The sequence below is a fragment of the Eleutherodactylus coqui genome, chromosome 1 (genome assembly GCF_035609145.1).
Source record: "Eleutherodactylus coqui strain aEleCoq1 chromosome 1, aEleCoq1.hap1, whole genome shotgun sequence".
Classification (NCBI taxonomy): Eukaryota; Metazoa; Chordata; class Amphibia; order Anura; family Eleutherodactylidae; genus Eleutherodactylus; species Eleutherodactylus coqui.
This window is the reverse complement of record NC_089837.1, coordinates 95,207,180-95,229,873: the sequence shown is the minus strand read 5'-3', so window position 1 is coordinate 95,229,873 and position 22,694 is coordinate 95,207,180. Positions and strand designations below refer to the sequence as shown.

The 22,694-nt window shown below is 48.8% G+C and overlaps 1 protein-coding gene across 1 annotated transcript; it reads right to left on the bottom strand.

The window, feature by feature from the left end:
- Positions 1-9,495: 9,495 nt before the first annotated feature.
- LOC136623064 (apolipoprotein L3-like) lies at positions 9,496-19,398 on the bottom strand. Its single transcript, XM_066598148.1, has 3 exons — positions 19,348-19,398; positions 17,946-17,975; positions 9,496-10,245 (listed from the first exon to the last, which is right to left on the bottom strand). Exons 1-3 carry the CDS (start codon positions 19,396-19,398, stop codon positions 9,496-9,498), a joined length of 831 nt encoding a protein of 276 aa, XP_066454245.1.
- Between the last annotated feature and the right edge of the window lie 3,296 nt (positions 19,399-22,694).

Below are 22,694 nucleotides of genomic sequence, written 5' to 3'. Positions count from 1 at the left end.
AATTCTCAGGCTGCTTCTCCTTCCTCCCAGCCTGGTCACTCCAGGAAAAGGAGAGATTCTGAACAGGTATACTCCCCAGAACTGTTGTCGGGTCCCTGCCCTGAGTCAGAAAAAATGGTTCATCAGCCACCTGAGGAGTTTGTCGTGACCAATGCCCAAAATTTGGAGTCAGAGTGATGAGGCTGAGGACTTCCAAGTAGTTTCTAAAGAGATTTTTGTGGATGATGATGATGAGACTCAGTTGTCTCTCAGTGAGGTTGTTGTTAGGGCAGTAAGTCTGAGGGAGGAGCAGACAGAGGATTCAGAGGAAGATCGGGTGGACAATGAGGTGACTGACCCCGCCTGGGTTGCTAAGCCTACTGAAGACAGGTCTTCAGAGGGGGAGGCAAGTGCAGCACCAGAACAGGTTGGAAGAGGCAGTGGGGTGGCCAGAGGGAGAAGCAGGGCCACAGCAAATAATCCCCCAACTGTTCCCCACAGCACCTCCTCGTGGCAAGCCTCTGTGCAGAGGCCTAGGTGTTCGAAGGTGGAGGTTTTTTATTGAGAGCGCTGACAACCGACGAACAGTGGTGTGCAACCTGTGCCACACCAAGATCAGCAGGGGAGCCAACACTACCAGCCTGACCACCACCAGCATGCACAGGCATATGATGGCTAAGCACCTGACGAGGTGGAAGGAAGGCCATTCACCACCTGCGGGTCACACCACTGCCTCTTCCCCTGTGTTACATCCTGGCACAGAGATGCAATCCCCCTCCCAGGACGCAGGCACGAGCGTCTCCCGGCCTGCACCCACACCCTCACCTCCACGGTCCTCCACTGCCTCCACCAATGTGTCCCAGCGCAGCGTTCAGCTGTCACTAACCCAAGCTTTGGAACAAAAGCGGAAATACGCCACCCACCCGCATGCACAATCTTTCAATGTGCATATTTCAAAACTACTCAGCCTGGAGATGCTGTCATATAGGCTAGTAGAAACAGAGGCTTTCCGCAACCTGATGGCAGGGGCCGTCCCTCGGTACTCGGCCCCTAGTCGCCACTATTTTTCCCGCTGCGCCGTCCCCGCCCTACACCAGCACGTCTCATGGAACATAAACCATGCCCTCACCAACGTGGTTACTGGGAAGGTCCACTTAACCACTGACACGTGGACTTGGTGGAGGCTGGGACCGAGTCTGACCCTGGGTCCCCTCACACACTACCCACACCGAGGATTGCGGGTCCTATCTTGGTGATGGTTTCTCCGGCTTATTATGCCACCTCCTCCAAACACCCCCCTCCTCCTCCACCTCTCAATTACAATGTGTGAGCACGTTGCCTGCAGTCGGTAGCTCGAGGTGCTGCAGCACTGCTGTGGGGAAGCGTTAGCAGGCCGTGCTGAAACTCCTGAGCTTAGGTGACAAGAGGCACACCGCCTAAGAGCTGTTACAGGGTTTGATGGAGCAGACAGATCTGTGTCTTTCGCCGATGAACCTCCAACCAGGCATGGTCATGTGTGACAAAGGACATAACCTGGTGGCGGCTCTGCAGCTTGGCAGACTAACACACGTGCCATGCGTGGCCCACGTGTTCAATCTGGTGGTTCAGTGCTTTCTTAAAATCTACTCCCATTTGTCTGACCTGCTCAGCAAGGTGCATCGCGTTTGTGCACATTTCAGAAAATCCACCACAGATGCTGCCACCCTCAGGACACTGCAACATTGCTTACAGCTGCCAGTGCACTGACTGTAGTGCGACGTGCCCACGCGCTGGAATTCAATGTTGCACATGTTGACCAGGGTTTAAGAGCAGCGTAGTGCCATTGTAGAATACCAGCTGCAACATGGCCGTCGGAGTGGTAGTCAACCTCTGAAGTTCTTCACAGAGGAGTGGGCATGGATGTCTGACATCTGTCAGGTCCTCGGAAACTTTGGGGATAACAATACGTCGCTTGATAGCCAGACCACCCTCACGTCTGTTTCTCAGCACGTATTGGAGGAGGAGGAGAGGGAAGAGACTGCTGCCAACACTGCAGAGGGTACCCATGCTACTTCCTTCACATCTGTTCAGCATGTATGGGCTAAAGAGGAGGAGGAAAATGAGTCATCCTCCTAGTGAGGACAGCGATGTGTTGCGTACTGGGACTGTGGCACACATGGTTCACTTCATGTTAAGCTGCCTTTCCCATGACGCTCGCGTTAAGCACATTCTGGCCAACACGGATTACTAGGTTTTCAACCTTCTTGACCCACGGTATGAGGAGAACCTTTCCACTCTCAATCCCAAAGAGGAAATGAGTATGAGAGTGATGCAATACCACAAGACCCTGGTGGAAAAGCTGATGCTAAAGTACCCATCTGACAACGCTAGTGGTAAAGAATGTAGTTCAGTGGGCCAACTAGCAGGGGAGATGCGGGTAACAGGCAACATGTCCAGCGGAGGCAGGGGAACACTTTCCAAGGCCTTTGCCAGTTTTATGGCTCCCCAGCCAGACTGTGTCAGTACTCCCCAGTCTAAGCTGAGTAGGAGGGAACACTGTAAAAAGATGGTGAAGGAGTACATAGGCGACCGTACCAACGTCCGCCATGATCCCTCTGCTCCATACAACTATTGGGTGTCAAAGCTGAACACATGGCACAAACGTGCTCTGTACGCCTTGGAGGTGCTGGCCTGCCCTGCCGCTAGTGTCTTATCAGAGAGGGTGTTTAGTGCTGCTGGGGAGATTATCACGGATAAGCGTACCTGCCTGTCTCTTGGTACACAAATATTTCAGGGGGTCGCCTATACTCTTGGTACACAAATGTTTCAGGGGGTCAGCTATGCTCTTGGTACACAAGTGTTTCAGGGGGACGGCTATGCTCTTCGTACACAAATGTTTCAGGGGGGCGGCTATGCTCTTGGTACACAAATGTTTCAGGGGTTCGCCTATACTCTTGGTACATAAAGCTTTCCCAGCACGGTGTTCAGCTATCTGACACATACACAGAATGAGTTGTCCTGCTTTGGCCACTCAAATTTCTTCATGGTTTATGCTGTCCTTGTAGTAATCAAAGTAAACGTAAGTGATTTCATGAGAGATTGACCGTTTGACTGTAGACCTGTGGTTGCAACTTTTGTGACACCTCTTGCTTAAAACAAATCTTTTGTTTTAGAATGGGTTGTTGAATTGTGCAGATGGTTAGAAGTACTAACATCCGAGTCCGCTTTATGGCCATGTGGTAAACAGACGGTTTGGTTTGGGTCTGATAGATGCACATATCCCTGGGGGTCAGCGCTGGTCGCCATGTATTATCTCTCATGTTACCATAGTTATCCGAGATACTGGATTGGAGCAATCAAAGGAAGCATAACTCGTTTAATGAGACTTTCACAGGTTCACTGTATACCTGTGGTGGCTACATTTGCGACACCTCCTACTTCTCCCCTTTTTCTTTTGTTTTAGAATGGGTTGTTGAATTGTGCAGTTGGTTAGAAGTACTAGCATCCGAGTCCGCTTTATGGCCACGTTTGTAGTTCCTGACAATTTTGTGACGGATGTAGCATGGGATTGGAATAATTGGAACCCAACAGTCCTTTCTAGAACTACAACTCCTTTCATTGTGTGCATCATCAGTTTGGCTGTCTGGGACCAGTAGTGCACACAAACCATTCGCAAGCATCCCGGCTTTATACTGCATACCGGTTCTAGACAGTATACTGCTACTGGTGTACACAGACTATATAGGAACTAACAAAACTCATTTTTCATGTTTTTTGCTGTATTTGGCTAAAATTTGCATTTGCATACTAGGCCCAAGTGTGTGTCCTGTTGATCCACACTATATAACAAGACTGTGTACACATTTTACATTGTCTATTTTTGGCTTAAAGTGTACGCAAAATGCCTCGCAGTTTGCGTAGCCTTTTGACGCAGTGCTTTATACAGCATGATGAAGACTAGGGGTAAGGGTCGAGGACTTGGACGTGGGCGCCCGAATGAGGGTGTGGGCAGAGGCCAAGGTCCTGGGTGGGGTGCAACTGTGCCAGGTTTGGCCACTCAAATTTCTTCATGGTTCATGCTGTCCTTGAAGCGATCAAAGGAAGCATAACTGATTTAATGAGACTTTCACAGGTTCACTGTATACCTGTGGTGGCTACATTTGTGACACCTCCTGCTTCAAACCAATCTTTTGTTTTAGAATGGGTTGTTGAAATGTGCAGATGGTTAGAAGTACTAGCATCCGAGTCCGCTTTATGGCTATGTTTGTGGCTTCTGACAATTTTGTGACGGAGGTGGCACAGGATTGCAATTCTGATCAGCACTGTATAACAAGACAACTCATTGCATGCTGTCTGTTTTTGGATGTAAGTGGACGTAAAATACACTGAGTGGTAAACAGACGGATTGGTTTAGGCCTGATAAACGCACACATCCCTGGGGGTCAGCGCTGGTCGGTATGTAGAATCTGCTCTAGATCTTCTGCCCAGCGTGGGGGTCCTGCTTTGGCCACTCAAATTTATGCATGGATCACCCGGTCCTCCTGATTTAATGAGACATTGACAGTTTCACTGTAGACCTGTGGTGGCTACTTTTGTGACACCTCCTGCTTCAAAGCAATCTTTGGTTTTAGAATGCGTTGCAAAATTGTGGAGATGTGTAGAAGTACTGGAATCTGAGTCAGCTTTATGGCTCCTGAAATTTTGTGAGGGAGGTGGCATGGGATTGGAATTATGATTGTACATTAATTTATCAGCAATTCTCATCAGCATTGCGGACTATCACCCACAATTTCAAAGAGGGTCGCTGCCAGGTCCTACCAACCTCTGCAGTGCGTGTCCCCGGTTCCTCCTCATCCAATACGCACTTATAAATAGACATGAGGGTGGTGTGGTATCAAGCGAGTGTGTGGCATGAGGACAGCTGAATGCTGTGCTGGGAAAAATTTGAGTACACTGTGGACACAGGCTCGTGCCTGCGTCCTGGGGGGGATTGGACAGCAATGCCAGCATGTAACACAGGCGAAGAGGCAGTGGTGTCACCCGTGGTTGCACCTAGTGTGGTGCTTAGCTAAGATGTGCCAACGCGTGTGCCTTGCTGATTATGGTCTGTCCCAACTAAATTGTTAGGGGGGTGACCACCAGGCTCTTGGCCCACAATTAATAGTGCTACCTGGGAGCCTCATATGCACCCATGCATGCTGCCCCTGCCGTTCCCTATCGGTTTCTGTGGTGTTTCCACCACTTTCTGGTGATTCACACAACCTCCCCTATGCAGAGCGTGGGTTACCTTGAAAAATGATCGAGTCTCCCATTGACTTCAATGGGGTTCGTTACTCGAAACGAGCTCTCAAGCATTCCGAAAAGTTTGACTCAAGCAATGAGCACCAAAGCATTTTGGTGCTTGCTCATCTTTATTGGTCACTAAGGCACAAACAGGTTTTGTTACTGGGAGGTTGAGGGAAAATCATCTACAGTTTTAGGGCGGCTTCAGACGACCATATATCGGCTGGGTTTTCATGCCTGGCCGATATTTGGTGTCCCTCTCTGCAGAAGAAGGAAGCTGGAAGAGTTGGGAGCAGTGCACTGTGCTCCCGCCCTCTCTCCACTATTTGCAATAGGAGGGGGCGGGAATGTGGGCGGAGCTAAGTTCCCGCCCCCTCCCACTGCAAATAGTGGAGAGGGGGCGGGAGCTCAGTGCACTGCTCCTGGCGTAGCCCGCCTCCTGCCCCTGCAGAGAGGGACACCGTATATCGGCCGGCCGTGAAAACCCAGCCGATATACTGTCGTCTGAATAAGCCCTTTCTCTAAGCATCAGAAAAGTGAAGAGAGCACATGAGGAGGAGCAGCAAGTGCCGACTAGTTAAGGAGAGCTTTCTACAGTGCCATTCCTAAACCAGAGGAAGGAGCAAGGTGCCTGATACAACGTTGTGCGAGTCTTCCCAGAGCTGTAGTGAAAATCCTGGATAAGCAGGAATATTGTGTAGAAACAAGCCGACGGTGTATGAGGAGAGACTCTATGGAATGTCACCATTTGCTACCTGAAGTGACAATAGGCTGGCTGTCCACGGGGCGATTGTTCATTGCGATACCTGTGGGGATAATCTAGCTGCAGGTAACGCAGTGAACACTTTCCATAGCGTTGCTATGGAAAGCGCAGCCGCAGCATCAACGAGCGGAGAATCATGGCAATTCTCCACTCCCGGGATCTAAATCGCGGCATGCTGCTATTCTCAGCAGTGAGCCTATCTGTCAGATAGGCTCACCGCAGAGAACTGACAGCTCTCCCCCCTGCTCCCCCGCGGCGGAATATCGCTGGCGATATTCCACAACGGCCGTGGACAGGGGGCCTAAAAGTAGGTTTGGCAGTTAACCCCTTACTGCCTCCTGCAGCTCCTTCCTACTGGCGGACCTGCACCGGGCTACACCACAATATCATCCCCAGGAGCAGCAACCAGCACATACCATCTTGTCCCCCATCATTCACTATAGTGCAGCTGGGTGGGAGTAAGAGACATTAGCCACCATGACACAAGCCCTCCTGTGCTGGCTACTGTGAATGGAGCTCAGCCAACTGGGAGACTGAAATACCCGAACGGCTGCCATCTCCGCAGTCCAGGCTCCGTAGCAACCGCCTGTCTGCCTACAATGTAGGTACGCCACTGGACCTGTGATGTGGAGAGAATCACTAAGAACCTGTGATGGGGTCACTAGGGACAGAACTCAGTATGGCTAGGCTTGAGGCTGTGATTCAAGTACCTTCTGAGGGGGGGGAGAGCTTAGCAAGGGAGGCTAGGCTGTAAAATATTGTTCTAGGACCTACGATGATGCCACAAGGGGAGGAGCTCAGCAGTGAAGAATGGAGATCCTCTGACTATTGCCTCATGCGCACGGCCGGGTTGGATTCCGCCTGTGAAATATCGCAGTGGAATCAGACCCGGCGCCCCCCAGAAACCCTATACTCACCTCTCCGGATTTGCAGTGAATGTCTCGGCAGGCGAGCCAGTGTGTCATGCTGGTCTGTGACGCAGATTCCCGCGATACATCCGCAGTGCCCTCTGAGCAAAATATCGCGGGACGGATGGCTTCCATTTACTGCAATGGAGCTGTTCAGAATAGAACATGCGATTCTCCCTCAGGAGTGGAAAATCGCAGTTGATTTCCACTTATGGGCAGGGAAGAATCGTTTACCACAGCATGTCTATGGACGGACATTGCTGTGGAATTCAAAGCAAGTGTCTGGCCGTGAATTCCGCAGCGATAATCCGTTCATAGGCATTCGGCCTAAGGATTTTGGGAATGAGCATTTATAGCCAGTGAAATGCTGGGAGTTGTAGTTCTCTTCTATTGTACCTTCTGACTTCCCATTATAATAGCCTGGATGTGCTGGGAGTTGTAATTATTTTATATTCCCTCCATTTCATGACTTCTAATATCACATAGTGACATGATTGAAATACTAGGATTTGTAGTTGACCCTCTTATATTCTCCCTTTACAATTTCCTATGTTAACCCATGCTGCCCTGGACATCCTTAAATTTGCATTTCTTTATTCCTATGCAGAGGAGTAACTGGAAACAGGAGTGGAGAAGGGGCTCCCTGGGCCAAGCTAATATTAACCTGCTATACAAAGACCACCAAAGGTAGCTGTACAGCTCTGATCTATTACAGGTCAGAACTCCTTTGTGTTACAAAATAACAATCTTGTATACTAGAATTGAATCTATTACAAAATGCATCAACTATCATTATTCAAGTTGCAGAGAAATAAGTACAAAGTACATGTCATAAACTTGAAGAGGAAAACACAATATCAATTAACCCCTTAGTGATGGCACAATAGTATTTTTACGTCCTGCCATTGCACGATGTGTATGGAGGGAGATAGCGCTGCGAGCAATAGCTGCAATGGGACGGGCTATTAACCCTTTAAATGCTATCAATTTTGACAGCGGCATTTAAATCCCTCAAACAATGTTCGGGGGTCCTATATGGCGCCCCTGCGGTGAGATCGGGGGAGCCGTGCAGGTGTCAGGACAGCCGGGGGCCTTCTGAAAGGCCCCATGGCTGTCTTGGCAGACTGCCCATTGAGCCGTCCCCATGGGGTGGCTTGGTAGGCTGCCTGTCAAAATGGAGTATGATGTAATGCTATGGCATTACATCATACTGCAGGAGCGATCAAAGCATAGCAAGTTGTGGTCCCCCCTGGGGACTAAAAGAAAGTGTAAAATAAAATAAAGTTTTACTAATTATTAAAAAAAAAGTAATAAATTCAATAAAATCTAAATAATAAAACAAAAATACGTATTTGGTATCGCTGCATCTGTAAAAGTCCTATCTAGCAAAGTAGTGCATTATTTACCCTGTACGGTGACCGTTGTCTGAAAAAAAAATTAAGAAAGAACGCCAGAAACGCGCGTTTTTGGTCACCCTGTCTCCAAGAAAAAATTTAATAAAAAGCAATCAAAAAGTCGTTTGTATTCAAAAATGGCACCGACAGAAACTACAGGATGTACCACACAAAATGAGCCCTCACGCAACTATGTCGACGAAACAATAAAAAAGTTATTGTGCGCAGAAAATAATTAAAAAAAATTAAATATCTTTAAAAAAAATAATAGTACAATACTAATAGTACAGCAAAAAAAACAAAACTGTATAAGTTTGGTATCATAGTAATCATATTGACCCATAGAATAAAGTTATCATGTCATTTTTGCTGCAGTTTGTGCGCCGTAGAAAACAGGACGCACTGAAAGATGGCGTAATGCCATTTTTTTTTTACTCCAGTTAGAATTTATTACATTTTTCAATACATTATATAGTACAATAAATAGTACCATTCAAAAATAGAACTCATCCCGCAAAAAACAAGCCCTCATACAGCGATGTCGATGTATAAATAAAGGAGTTACGATTTTTTAAAAGGGAGGAGGAAAAAAACAAAAATGGAAAAAGCTCCGTCACTAAGGGGTTAAAGCTTACATCCTCTACGCTGCATTTGTGAGTATAATTAGGTGAGTTATCAGTCACTTGGTCTAATTTAGTAGCAGGTCAAAGTGAGGAGTATCTGGACTTTCACCCTTGTAACAAGCAGGCACATGTGAGAAGGATTTAGCAGATTTCCAATTGTCGGCTTAAAAGGAGTATTCCCATCTCAGCAATCCAATTTCAATGTGTTCAAAATCGCCAAACAGTGGTTTTTTTTTTTCTTACCAGAAGACTATTTCCAGTGATTATTTCAGATGGGTAGAAGGTTCGCAGGAGAAGATCTGCTGTCTCTTATAGGCAAGTTATTGGAAAGAAATCGTGCCCTTCAGAGGCATAACTTGAAGCTTCTGGGCCCCAATGCAAAACCTGTAACAGGGCCCCCAACTATAATGTTTTATTCATAGTACTGGGCTCCCTATATGGAGAAGAGAGGCCTTATTGGCCCCCTAAGGCTCCTGGGCCCGGGTGCAACCGCATCCTCTTTAGTTACGCTCCTGGTGCCCTTTATAAACTTCACAGATGGCCTCTCCTCTTAATTTAGTTTCATTCTACAGCAAATTCCTAGCAACCTCTTTCAAATCTTGATGTAATTTTTGAAAGGCCTCAACATATTTCCTTATCTCTGTAGCCGTCTCTGTCTTGGTGTCATTCTGTAACTCCTGTATTCCCTTCACAAGAAAAACCGCGTCAATGACCATAAACAGTGCTGCAAAAACCCCTGAAACAGCTGTAACTACCTTCACGCCCCGAGCTGCTAGCTGTGCCCCTCTAGCTGCTACTGCTGACAACTCACCCAGATGCACTATTCTGACAACCGCTATTCCAGCATATGCAAATCTCCCCCCAATGCTGACGGTATCAGCAATCTCTCCTGTCTTTTCCATAGCCTCTAGAGCCTTAATTAATGATTCGAGTTCATTAGAAGCCGTTTCAAATGCTTTCAGCTTTGTATCTACTGTCTTCACAATGTCTTCTGCTTTCTTGCATTTGTTTTTCATGTTTACACTATCTGCAATAGAAGCTGATGCGCCGGTGACTCCTCCAGCTACTGCGGCAGCCACACCGATACCACTGACAACCAAGGATGCACCAAGTGTGATGGGGGCCAGTGCCAGGCCAGCGATGGTGGTGATGCCTCCAGCAATTCCAACTGAACTTCCTGCGACACTGGCAATGGTGGCTCCTCTGTGGAAAGTGTCCAAATCCTCTGCAATTTCTAACAATTTTTTGTGGCAACCTGGTATAACGGCCAGCAAATCACTCAAAGTGCTTCTCACATATTCAGCGGATTCAGTTAGCTATAGAAAAAAAAGATGATGAAAAATTGGTAACTTATTATTTTACTTCGTTTTAATTCAACACTACAAAAAGTTGTTTATTTAAGACCATTTTTAATCGATGTTTGTGGAAATGATGATCTAACAATTGCAACATAATTTTACGTACCATAAAGGCAGACCATACGACTGCATTGGGGCCCTTAGAGACATGGGGCCCCAAGTCTGAATGCACAATCTCTTTTGGGAATGGGTAGCAGTTCTTCCAAAGATGAACTGCATTGATAGCAAACAAAAAAAGTGAAGAATTGGCTTAAGGCTGGATTCACACGAACGTATATCTGCTCGGTTTTCACGCCCCCTCTCTGCCTCCTCTCCGCCCCTCTGCACTATTTGCAATGAGGAGAGGCGGGGCGTGGCTAATTCTCGGAGCTTGGCCCCGCCCCTGTCCTGCCTCCTTTCATTGCAATACTGCAGAGCGGAAGAGAGGAAGTGGAGAGGGGGCAGAAGCTCAGCTCCTGGCTCTTCCATCCCCCCCCCCCCCCCCTGCAGATGAGGACGACGTATATCGGCTCGGCGTGAAAACGGAGCCGATATACGTTCGTGTGAATCCAGCCTGAGAGTTATTTAAACCCCTTCAGGATCAGGCTGTTTTGAACCTAAAGGACCAGACACTTTTTAGGGATTTTAATCATGGAAGTTTTACTGCTCTACTTTTTTCCTTCAGCTATAACTAGAGATGAGCGAACGTACTCGTCCGAGCTTGATATTCGTGCGAATATTAGGGTGTTCGGGATGCTCGCTACTCTTAACGAGCACCACGCGGTGTTCCGGTTACTTTCAGTTTCCTCTCTGAGACGTTAGCGCGCTTTTCTGGCCAATTGAAAGACAGGGAAGGCATTACAACTTCCCCCTGTGACGTTCAAGCCCTATACCACCCCCCTGCTGTGAGTGGCTGGGGCGATCAGATGTCACCCGAGTATAAAAGTCGGCCCCTCCCGCGGCTCGCCTCAGATGCCTTGTGACTGAGTTAGCTGAGGGAAAGTGCTGCTGCTGGTGCTGCTGTAGGGAGAGTGTTAGGAGTGAGTGTAGGCTTCAAGAACTCCAACGGTCCTTCTCAGGGCCACATCTATCCGTGTGCAGTACTGTGGAGGGTGCTGTTAGCAGTGTTGCACAAATTTTTTTTTCTTTCCAAATCGGCAGTCTGCAGAGCATTGCGCCTTGCAGTAATACTACAGGGACAGAAGTGGTGCTTAGGTAGGGAGAGTGTTAGGAGTGAGTGTAGGCTTCAAGAACCCCAACGGTCCTTCTTAGGGCCACATCTATCCGTGTGCAGTACTGTGCAGGCTGCTGTTAGCAGTGTTGCATATTTTTTTCTTTTCAAAATCGGCTGTCTGCAGAGCATTGCGCCTTGCAGTAATACTACAGGGAGAGAATTGTGTAGGCAGGGCCAGAAGACATATATTATTGATTGAATATAGTCAGTGGGCCCTCCGTTTCCAAAAAAGGGAAAAATTGTATTTGTCCTGCAGTCTTGCGCCAATTTATTTCCTGCCTGGGAAAAGTAACCGCTGTGCTGCACTTCATATAACTGCATTTCTGTGCAACACATATCTTATCTGATTGAATATAGTCAGTGGGCCCTCCGTTTCCCAAAAAGGGAAACATTCTATTTGTCCTGCAGGCTTGCGCCAATTTATTTGCTGCCTGGGAAATCACTGGTAATACAGCATGCTGAGGGGTAGGGGTAGGCCTATAGGACGTGGACGCGGGCGAGGACGCGGAGGCCCAAGTCAGGGTGTGGGCACAGGCCGAGCCAGTGCGGTGGCCAGGGGTAGAGGCAGGGCCAGACCGAATAATCCACCAACTGTTTCCCAAAGCGCCCCCTCGCGCCATGCCACCCTGCACAGGTCAAGGTGCTCTACGGTGTGGCAGTTTTTCACAGAGACGCCTGACGACCGACGAACAGTGGTGTGCAACCTTTGTCGCGCCAAGATCAGCTGGGGAGGCACCACCAACAGCATGCGCAGGTATATGATGGCCAAGCACCCCACAAGGTGGGACGATGCCCGTTCACCGCCTCCGGTTTGCACCACTGCCTCTCCCCCTGTGCCCCAACCTGCCACTGAGATCCAACCCCCCTCTGAGGACACAGGCACTACCGTCTCCTGGCCTGCACCCACACCCTTACCTCCGCTGTCCTCGGCCCCATCCAGCAATGTCTCTCAGCGTAGCGTCCAGACGTCGCTAGCGCCACAGTTTGAGCGCAGGCGCAAGTACGCCGCCACGCACCCGCACGCTCAAGCGGTAAACGTGCACATTGCAAAATTGATCAGCCTAGAGATGCTGCCGTATAGGCTTGTGGAAACGGAGGCTTTCAAAAGCATGATGGCGGCGGCGGCCCGCGCTACTCGGTTCCCAGTCGCCACTACTTTTCCCGATGTGCCGTCCCAGGCCTGCACGACCACGTCTCCCGCAACATTGTACGCGCCCTCACCAACGCGGTTACTGCCAAGGTCCACTTAACAACAGACACGTGGACAAGCACAGGCGGGCAGGGCCACTATATCTCCCTGACGGCACATTGGGTGAATTTAGTGGAGGCTGGGACCGAGTCAGAGCCTGGGACCGCTCACGTCCTACCCACCCCCAGAATTGCGGGCCCCAGCTCGGTGGTGGTATCTGCGGGGGTGTATGCTTCCTCCACTAAACTACCCTCCTCCTCCTCCTACGCAACCTCTGTCTCGCAATCAAGATGTGTCAGCAGCAGCACGTCGCCAGCAGTCGGTGTCACGCGGCGTGGCAGCACAGCGGTGGGCAAGCGTCAGCAGGCCGTGCTGAAACTACTCAGCTTAGGAGAGAAGAGGCACACGGCCCACGAACTGCTGCAGGGTCTGACAGAGCAGACCGACCTCTGGCTTGCGCCGCTGAGCCTCCAACCGGGTATGGTCGTGTGTGACAACGGCCGCAAGCTGGTGGCGGCTCTGCAGCTCGGCAGCCTCACGCACGTGCCATGCCTGGCCCATGTGTTTAATTTGGTGGTTCAGCGCTTTCTGAAAAGCTACCCCCACTTGTCATACCTGCTCGGAAAGGTGCGCCGGATCTGCGCACATTTCCGCAAATCACACACGCAAGCTGCCACCCTGCGGACCCTGCAACATCGGTTTAATCTGCCAGTGCACCGACTGCTGTGCGACGTGCCCACACAGTGGAACTCTACGCTCCACATGTTGGCCAGACTCTATGAGCAGCGTAGAGCTATAGTGGAATACCAACTCCAACTTGCGCGGCGCAGTGGGAGTCAGCCTCCTCAATTATTTACAGAAGAGTGGGCCTGGTTGGCAGCCATCTGCCAGGTCCTTGGAAAATTTGAGGAGTCTACCCAGGTGGTGAGCGGCGATGCTGCAATCATTAGCGTCACCATTCCTCTGCTATGCATCTTGAGAAGTTCCCTGCAAAGCATAAAGGCAGACGCTTTGCGCTCGGAAACAGAGCCGGGGGAAGACAGTATGTCGCTGGATAGTCAGAGCACCCTCCTGTCTATATCTCAGCGCGTTCAGGAGGAGGAGCATGAGGAGGATGAGGAGGAGGGGGAAGAGACAGCTTGGCCCACTGCTGACGGTACCCATGCTGCTTGCCTGTCATCCTTTCAACGTGTATGGCCTGAGGAGGAGGAAGAGGAGGATCCTGAAAGTGATCTTCCTAGTGAAGACAGCCATGTGTTGCATACAGGTACCCTGGCACACATGGCTGACTTCATGTTAGGATGCCTTTCTCGTGACCCTCGCGTTACACGCATTCTGGCCACTACGGATTACTGGGTGTACACACTGCTCGATCCACGGTATAAGGAGAGCCTTTGCACTCTCATTCCCGAAGAGGAAAGGGGTTCGAGAATGATGCTATACCACAGGGCGCTGGTGGACAAACTGATGGTAAACTTCCCATCCGACAGCGCTAGTGGCAGAAGGCGCAGTTCCGAGGGCCAGGTAGCAGGGGAGGCGCAGAGATCAGGCAGCATGTACAGCGCAGGCAGGGGAACCTTCTCCAAGGCCTTTGCCAGCTTTATGGCTCCCCAGCAAGACTGTGTCACCGCTCCCCAGTCAAGGCTGAGTCGGCGGGAGCACTGTAAAAGGATGGTGAGGGAGTACGTAGCCGATCGCACGACCGTCCTCCGTGACGCCTCTGCCACCTACAACTACTGGGCGTCGAAGCTGGACACGTGGCCTGAACTCGCGCTGTATGCCCTGGAGGTGCTTGCTTGTCCTGCGGCTAGCGTCTTGTCAGAGAGGGTGTTTAGTGTGGCTGGGGGAATCATCACGGATAAGCGTACCCACCTGTCAACCGACAGTGCCGACAGGCTTATACTCATCAAGATGAACAAAGCCTGGATTTCCCCAGACTTCTCTTCTGCACCAGCGGACAGCAGCGATACCTAAGCAATACGTATTATGCACCCGCGGATGGAAGCATCGTTCTCTCTCACCATCCAAAACGGGGACATTTCTGCTCCATCAATCTGTGTACAATATTCCTCCTCCTCCTCCTGCTCCTCCTGCTGAAACCTCACGTAATGACGCCGAACGGGCAATTTTTCTTAGGGCCACAAGGCTCACTCATATAATTTTAAAAAAAATAATTTTTTTATACGTTTCAATGCTCTTAAAAGCGTTGAAACTTTAACTTGAACCAATTTTTCGTTAAACTGGGCTGCCTCCAGGCCTAGTTACCACTTAAGCCACATTAACCAAAGCGATTAATGGGTTTCACCTGCCCTCTTGGTTGGCCATGGCCAATTTTTCTGATGTACATTAGTACTGTTGATACAGCAATTTTTGTGGGCCCTCGCCTACAGTGTAATCCAATAAATTTTTAGCCCACCTGCATTACAGCTGACGTTACATCCGCTGTGTTGGGCAATGCAATGGGATATTTTTATGTACCGCCGGTGGCTTCCTGGCACCCACCCATGCTGTGGGTCCACAGAGAATTCTAAATGCATCTGTTTCCACTTCTAAAGAACCCCAGTCTGACTGGGGCATGCAGTGTGGGCCGAAGCCCACCTGCATTAAGCACGACATTACTACCTCAGCTGTGTTGGGCAATGCAATGGGATATTTTTATGTACCGCCGGTGGGTTCCAGGGAGCCACCCATGCTGTCGGTCCACAGGGACTTCACAATAGGGAGTTGTACCTGCCTGTGTCTATGAATTAAAAACCGCGGTCTGACTGGGGCATGCAGACACCTTGACAGAATGAATAGTGTGTGGCACATAGGTTCCCCATTGCTATGCCCACGTGTGCAGCTCCTGATGGCGGTGGCACAGGATTATATTTCTCATTGCTTCTGTACAGCATTGTGGGCTATCGCCCCGCCCCTTTTAAAGAGGGTCGCTGCCTAGCCGTGCCAACCTCTGCAGTGTGTGCCTGCGGTCCCTCGTCATGGCAGACGCACTTATAAATAGACATGAGGGTGGTGTGGCATGAGGGCAGCTGAAGGCTGCGCAGGGACAGTTTGGTGTGCGCTGTGGACACTGCGTCGTGCAGGGGGGAGGGGGGTTGGGCAGCATGTAACCCAGGAGAAGTGGCAGCAGAGTGTCATGCAGGCAGTGATTGTGCTTTGTTGTAGGTAGTGTGGTGCTTAGCTAAGGTATGCCATGCTAATGAGGGCTTTTCAGAAGTAAAAGTTGTTGGGAGGGGGGGGGGGCCCACTCTTGCCGGTATTGTGGCTTAATAGTGGGACCTGTGAACTTGAGATGCAGCCCAACATGTAGCCCCTCGCCTGCCCTATCCGTTGCTGTGTCGTTCCCATCACTTTCTTGAATTGCCCAGATTTTCACACATGGAAACCTTAGCGAGCATCGGCGAAATACAAAAATGCTCGGGTCGCCCATTGACTTCAATGGGGTTCGTTACTCGAAACGAACCCTCGAGCATTGCGAAAATTTCGTCCCGAGTAACGAGCACCCGAGCATGTTGGTGCTCGCTCACCTCTAGCTATAACCTATCAGTTCTAATTGGCTCCAGGCCCTTCTCATAGACATCAGTTGGAAAAACCACGGCAGGGAAAATGGACATTTTCTTAACTGTAGGGGGTGCAGAGCAAGCAGTTGAGGAGCACAAAAGACCCCTCTGCCCTGTAAGAGAAAGAGACCAGTGCTGTAAATGATGTACAGTAGTTGGATGGCCTTGTAATACATTTTACATCAGGGCCCAGGAACTGATAAGATATGTTTCTGAGGCTGGATTCAGACAAACGTATATTGGCTGGGTTTTCACGCCCAGCTGATATATGTTGTCTCTCTCTGCAAGGGGGGAGCCTGGAAGTGCCAGGAGCAGTGCTCTGCCTCCTCTTCGTCCCTCTGCACTATTTGCAATGGGGAGAGGTGGGACGGGGGGGACGGGGGGGGGGTTAATTCCTCGGAACTTAGCCCCGCCCACCGCCTTTCATTGCAAATAGTGCAGAGGGGCGGAGAGGGGGTGAAGAGGAGGCAGAGAGGGGGCGGGAGCTCAGAGCACTGCTCCTGGCTCTTCCACCCCCCCCCCCCCTGCAGATGAGGACACCGTATATCGGCTTGGCGTGAAAACCGAGACGATATACGGTCGTCTGAATCCACCCTGAAACTGTATGAAAAAAATGCATTCATAAATTGCTTTATTACAGCAGAAATTTTACAGCTGCAGCAAAAAAAAAAAAAAGTTTAATTTAATCGTGATAACTTTCAAGCCATTAAAAAACTACTGTTCTCTTATTCCAAAACAAGAAAGCCCATTGTAAAGTAATTAATAGTATAAAGAAACTGTTGCACAAAGGTATCGTAATGCATTTTTAAGTCATGCTAAACTTTGATACATCTGTATTCATGTATAACTCGCATTTGGATAATAAATAAGATCCATATTGAAACTATTTTGTAAATCATGTTTGGAAGCGCTGTGGATAGTGGATCTGCAGCAAACGCAGAACTGTATACTACGTTTGGTTTTTGTCAATGGGAAAATTGATTTTGGAGGAAGTTGGATAGTCTTGGTACTCATACAATATATACTATATAAACAGGAATGTTTTTATTTTTCTCTAGTTTTTCAGCGTAATACTTCTGGAAAGAAGAGGCAAATCATACAACAGGTCTGACACGTCACAATTAGAGATGAACGAACCTACTTGGCCACGCCCCTTTTTCGCCCGAGCGTCTCGCTTTTTGAGTACTTCCATACTCGGGCGAAAAGATTCGGGGGGCGCCGTGGGTGAGTGGGGGGTTGCAGCGGGGAGTGGGGGGGGAGAGGGAGAGAAAGAGGGCTCCCCCCTGTTCCCCGCTGCTACCCCCCGCTCCGCCACGCCTCCCCCCGCCCCCCGGCGCCCCCCGAATCTTTTCACCCGAGTACGGAAGTACTCGCAAAATCGCGGTGCTCGATCGAGTAATTACTCGAAACGAGTATATTCGCTCATCTCTAGTCACAATCTAAGGAGCCTCTGCAAACCCTGATCCCGTGCAAAAAGTAGGTCATTGGGTTGTTGGGCCTGGCCATCCAAGCCTTGAGCTTCAGGCTCCAAATATAGGGCCCTGAACCCAGGGAAATGCCTTCTCTGTATGGGGAGCCATAGGAACCCCATATATTGCTGTACAGGCTTCATACATACCACATGCATTAATGAGTAAAAACCAGAAAGGGGAAATAGCACAGATTTATAGAACTTGGGTGCAAAATGAGTTCTTACCTGTTTCTTTTTGTTTTCATAGTCTGCTTCCTACAACCAGAAATATAAATATATCCATATAAAAAGTCTGTTAAAAGCAATTATTAAATAAAATAGTATAGAATCTTATTTTACTTACCATTTTGGTTTGACTTGGTTTTTTGAATAGAGAGAAATCTGGAATATTTGTTCACTATCACACTGGAAGAGAAGTGCAGAAAATATAGTAAGTGCTGTAATTATTTTATGCTTGTGCCAAACAAAACTGATGGCAATGTAATGCAGTTTGTGCCCTGGATTGGGGTTTATAGCTGGATACCAGGATGGGTGGCAAAAAGCTATACTGCCTTGGTCAGGGTCTATATCCTCTTTATAACACATGATAGGCTTAGACACACCACAACGGCAGTAGGGCTTATTCACATGAGCGTAGGCATTTTTCACGCGCGCTTGCTGGCACCGTAAAAACACGTGAACGGGCGCACAAATCTGCCGTTTGTGCACTTGTTCAGACAACTCAGGTCTGGCGCATATATGCTGATCCCAGACTGCCATCGGGCAGGGGGAGACAGCTAGCTTAGCAACTATCCTGCCCCCTCCCATTGCAAACAGCCAGAAAGGGGAGAAGAGAAGGAGAGAAGGGGTGGGAGTTTAGTTTTAGCAGATACGCTGCTAAACTCCCTCCCAGCTCCCATAGGCTCTCATAGGAGTCTATAGAAGCAGTCAATGTATTCCAGCCAGGAAGATAGTTCCTGAATAGAGATGAGCGAGCATATTCGCTAAGGCTAACTACTCGAGCGAGTAGTGCCTTAGTCGAGTATCTGCCCACTCGTCTGTAAAGATTCGGCTGCCGGTGCGGGTGATAGGTGAGTTGTGGCGGTGAGCAGGGGGGAGCGGGGGGTAGAGAGGGAGAGAGAGATCTCCCCTCCGTTCCTCCCCGCTCTCCCCCGCCGGCAGCTGAAGCTTTAGACACGAGCGGGCAGATACTCGACTAAGGAACTACTCGCTCGAGTAGTTAGCCTTAGCAAGTATACTCGCTCATCTCTATTCCTGAACTATCTTTCCTGACTGGCGTAAAAGCGCCCGGCTGAAATGCGCTCATATGCGCTATCTTGGCCAGCCGATCACTTTTACGCCGCGGTAATATGCCCATGTAAACTGGTACATTGTAAACCAATGCATCAGATGGGCAGCGTATATCGGCGGGGCGTGAAAGATGCATGAGTGTGAACACTGACAAATGTTTGCGGATCTGGACTTTAAAAGGACAAGTAGGTCAACCTACATATTGTATCTTCCATATCCCGCATGTAATTAAATATACAACAAATGTAGTATTGCAGTTAACGTAAGATGCTATTTTATATGTTTTACCATTATTGCAAGATGCAAAAATGTCAGTTCTCATCATGTGTTTACATACTTTGCAAATCTTGTGGCGGCACCTTTTCGAAAGAATAAATTTCATATTCATGCGGGTTTTGTGTGCTTCGTATCGTGAATAAGCCCTGAGTGTGATTTGTCAAATATCTAACTACTACGGCTTTTGGCGCTCCTCTCCAGTCAGCCTCCCTCTCTGGATGGTGGATGTAGCTGGAGAAGGCCGGACAGCAGGGAGAAAGAGCGTGCTGGCTGCAGTGAGCAGGTCGATGCCACGTGGTGGTGTCGCTGCACCCCACCCCATTTTTTGGAGCGAGGCCCCCACAGGTACTGTTTATAGGCCCTGCCCCTTTAGTGGAGTGGGGCCAAGTGTCGGGTGCAGTACCACGCCAGCTTCTAGTGCTCCTCTCCCAGCTGCCTCCCCCTCCAGTGGTGGAAGTAGCTGGGGAAGGCAGAGCTGTAGGGAGAGAAGCGTGACAGAGCCTTTTTGGAGCGAGGCCCTATATGTGAAGCCACACTGTGCTGGCTTTATGGCTTTCCCCCAGGCCTGCTCCCTTCTTCAGATGCGGGGGATGGTAGGCCATGAGGAGCCTCTGAGGGGCTGGGCGGCTGCATGTCTACCTTCCTGGCCTACTTCCCTCCACCCTGTCATGCCTGCCCTTTGTCCACGGCCCTGCTGGCCTCCTTTCCAGCCTTTTCTTTATTGAAAGTAAAACTGTTCTCCCTTTATGACTCCCCCTCTTTGCCATCTGTTCTTGTCACAAATGGTGCCAACACATTGGTTGTCATCCTGAATGTTCCTGCACACAGCAAAGCCATGTGTACAGGTCCTGGACAGAAAGACATATTGCTTATGGGTTCATATTAAGTACCTCAAGGCACTTCATGTGCTTTTCAGCAATACTCCAAGGGGAGATTATACACTCAATACGACTTGTGGTGGAACATAGCAATTTTTTTGTTTATATTTTCCATATAAATCCATTAAAACAACTTTGTATTCCAGCTCTGTACAAGTATGCAGAGAACATTCAAACTCCCTGCTGATTATGTCCTAGTCAGGTTGCAGCCCAGGACTCTACCATGTTTCCCCCAAAATAAGACCCTGTCTTATATTCATTTTTTCCCATAAGAGGCACTAGGTCTTATTTTCGGGGAACGTCTTAATATACTTACCTAGCTGGCTCAGTCCAGGTCCTTCCTGCTGTTTTCTGGAGCTCTGCAGTCCTCGGTTGCCCACATAAGATCACTTCCTGGTTACGGGATTCATAAATCCCACCTCCAGGAATCGATTGCTCTGATTGGTTCTTGAGCGCTGCTTAGCCAAGCAATGCAGCGCTCAATGAACTAATGAGATGGCTGTGATTGGTTCATCTAGTGCTGCATTGGTTGGCTGAGCAGCGGTCGAAAAACCAATCACAGCCATGGTGTTGTGGAGGCAGGATTTATGAATTGGCTAAGCTGCAGCATTGATTGGCTGATTTATAAATCCCGCTTTCACAACAAGATGGCTGTGATTGGTTCTTCAAACACTGCATTAATTGGTTGGGCAGCGGTCAAAGAACCAATCACAGCAATCGCATTGGTTCATTGAGCGCTGCACTGCTTGGCTGAGTAGCACTTGAGAACTAATCAAAGCCATCGCTTCATGGAGGTAGGATTTATTAATCCTGTGACTAGGAAGTGATCTTCTGTGGGTGCCCAAAGAAGCGCTTCGGAGAGCAGCGGGAGGGACCTGGACCGAGTTCACTGGGTAATGCATTCCTTTTTTATGCAATGTAGTGCAGGGCTTATTTTCAGGGTAGGTCTTATTTTCAGGGAAACAGGGTAGTAGTGAAAGGTAACTGTGATAACCACTAAGTACGTTCACACATGCAGTTTTCAGTTTTTGTTCAGATTTTTGATGCGATTTTTGAAGCTAAAACCAGAAGTGTTTTTTTTTTTTAAAAAAAGAACTTTTACCTATCCTTTATTCCTCCTCCTCTTTTATGATCTTTACCTGGTTTTGGCTTCTGAAACCACACTAAAAAACTTGAACAAAAACTAAATTAGCAGGCTGCAATAGCATCACTGTGTAATCTAGGTACTCATGACTACATGAAGGCACAAATAAATATAAGAGATTCTAACCTATAAGGTGAATGCAGAGGGGCGGAAATTCCGTGGCACGCAATCCTATGCAGACAGCTGCGATTTGACCGCATTAAAACTCGTGCGGTAAACAAATTGTGGCACGTCCTATTTCTGTGCGAGCCTCGCACAGGCCCACACAGAAACGTCACTGGTGAAGCGCCAGCTCTGCTCTGCACGTGTGCGGCTGTGCGCCAGCCGCACATAGCAGAGCAGAGGAGGAGGCAATGGCAGAAGGTGACCCGTGGGTCAGTGCAGGGGCACAGGTTGCATCCCGCTGCGAGAATTCTCGCAGCGAGATCCGACCCGGCCGTCTGCATTCACCCTTAACCCCTTCCTTCTCTATGACGTATAGGTACGTCATGGAGAGGCAGGGTATGTATGAAGAGAGGTTGCAGGGCTGACACCTGTGGGCAATAGCCGCTATCGGCCGTTCGAGCGATCGCGGCTATTAACCATTTAAATGCCGCTGTCAATTGAAATCCCCCGAAAAATGTTCAGGGGTCTCGCACGGCCCCCCCCGCGGTGAGATCGGGGGAGCCATGCAGGTGTCATGGCAGCCGGGGGCCTTTAGAAAGGCCCCAGGGCTGCCTTAGCAGACTGCCTAACAAGCCATCCCCGTGGGGTGGCTTGATAGACTGCCTGTTAAATGGCAGTATGACGTAATGCTATAGCATTACGTCATACTGCAGGAGCGATCAAAGCATCGCTGGTTGTAGTCCCCCAGGGGGACTTCAAAGTAAAGTAAAAAAAAAAATCAATAAAGTTTTTTTAATTGTTAAAAAAAAAAGTTATAAAAGTTTAAATCACCCCCCTTTTGCCATATCTATTATTAAAAATCTAAATCATAAAATAAAAATATGTATTTGGTATTGCCGCGTCCGTAAAAGTCCGATCTATCAAAGTAGTGCATTATTTTTCGCGCACGGTGAACGTCGTCCGAAAAAAAAAAAATAAAGAACGCCAGAAATGCACTTTTTTAGTTACCCTGTCTCCCAGAAAAAATGCAATAAAAAGCGATCAAAAAGTCGTATATTCCAAATTGGTACTATCAGAAACTACAGGACATCCCAAGAAATGAGCCCTTGCTTAACTATGTCGACGGAAAAATGAAAAAGTTATTGCGCGCACAAAATGACCGCAGAAAATAATTGAAAAAAATTAAATGTCTTTGAAAAAAAAGAAAAAGAGTTGTATATTGAAAAAGAAACCTATACAAGTTTGGTATCGTAGTAATCGTATCGACCCATAGAATGAAGT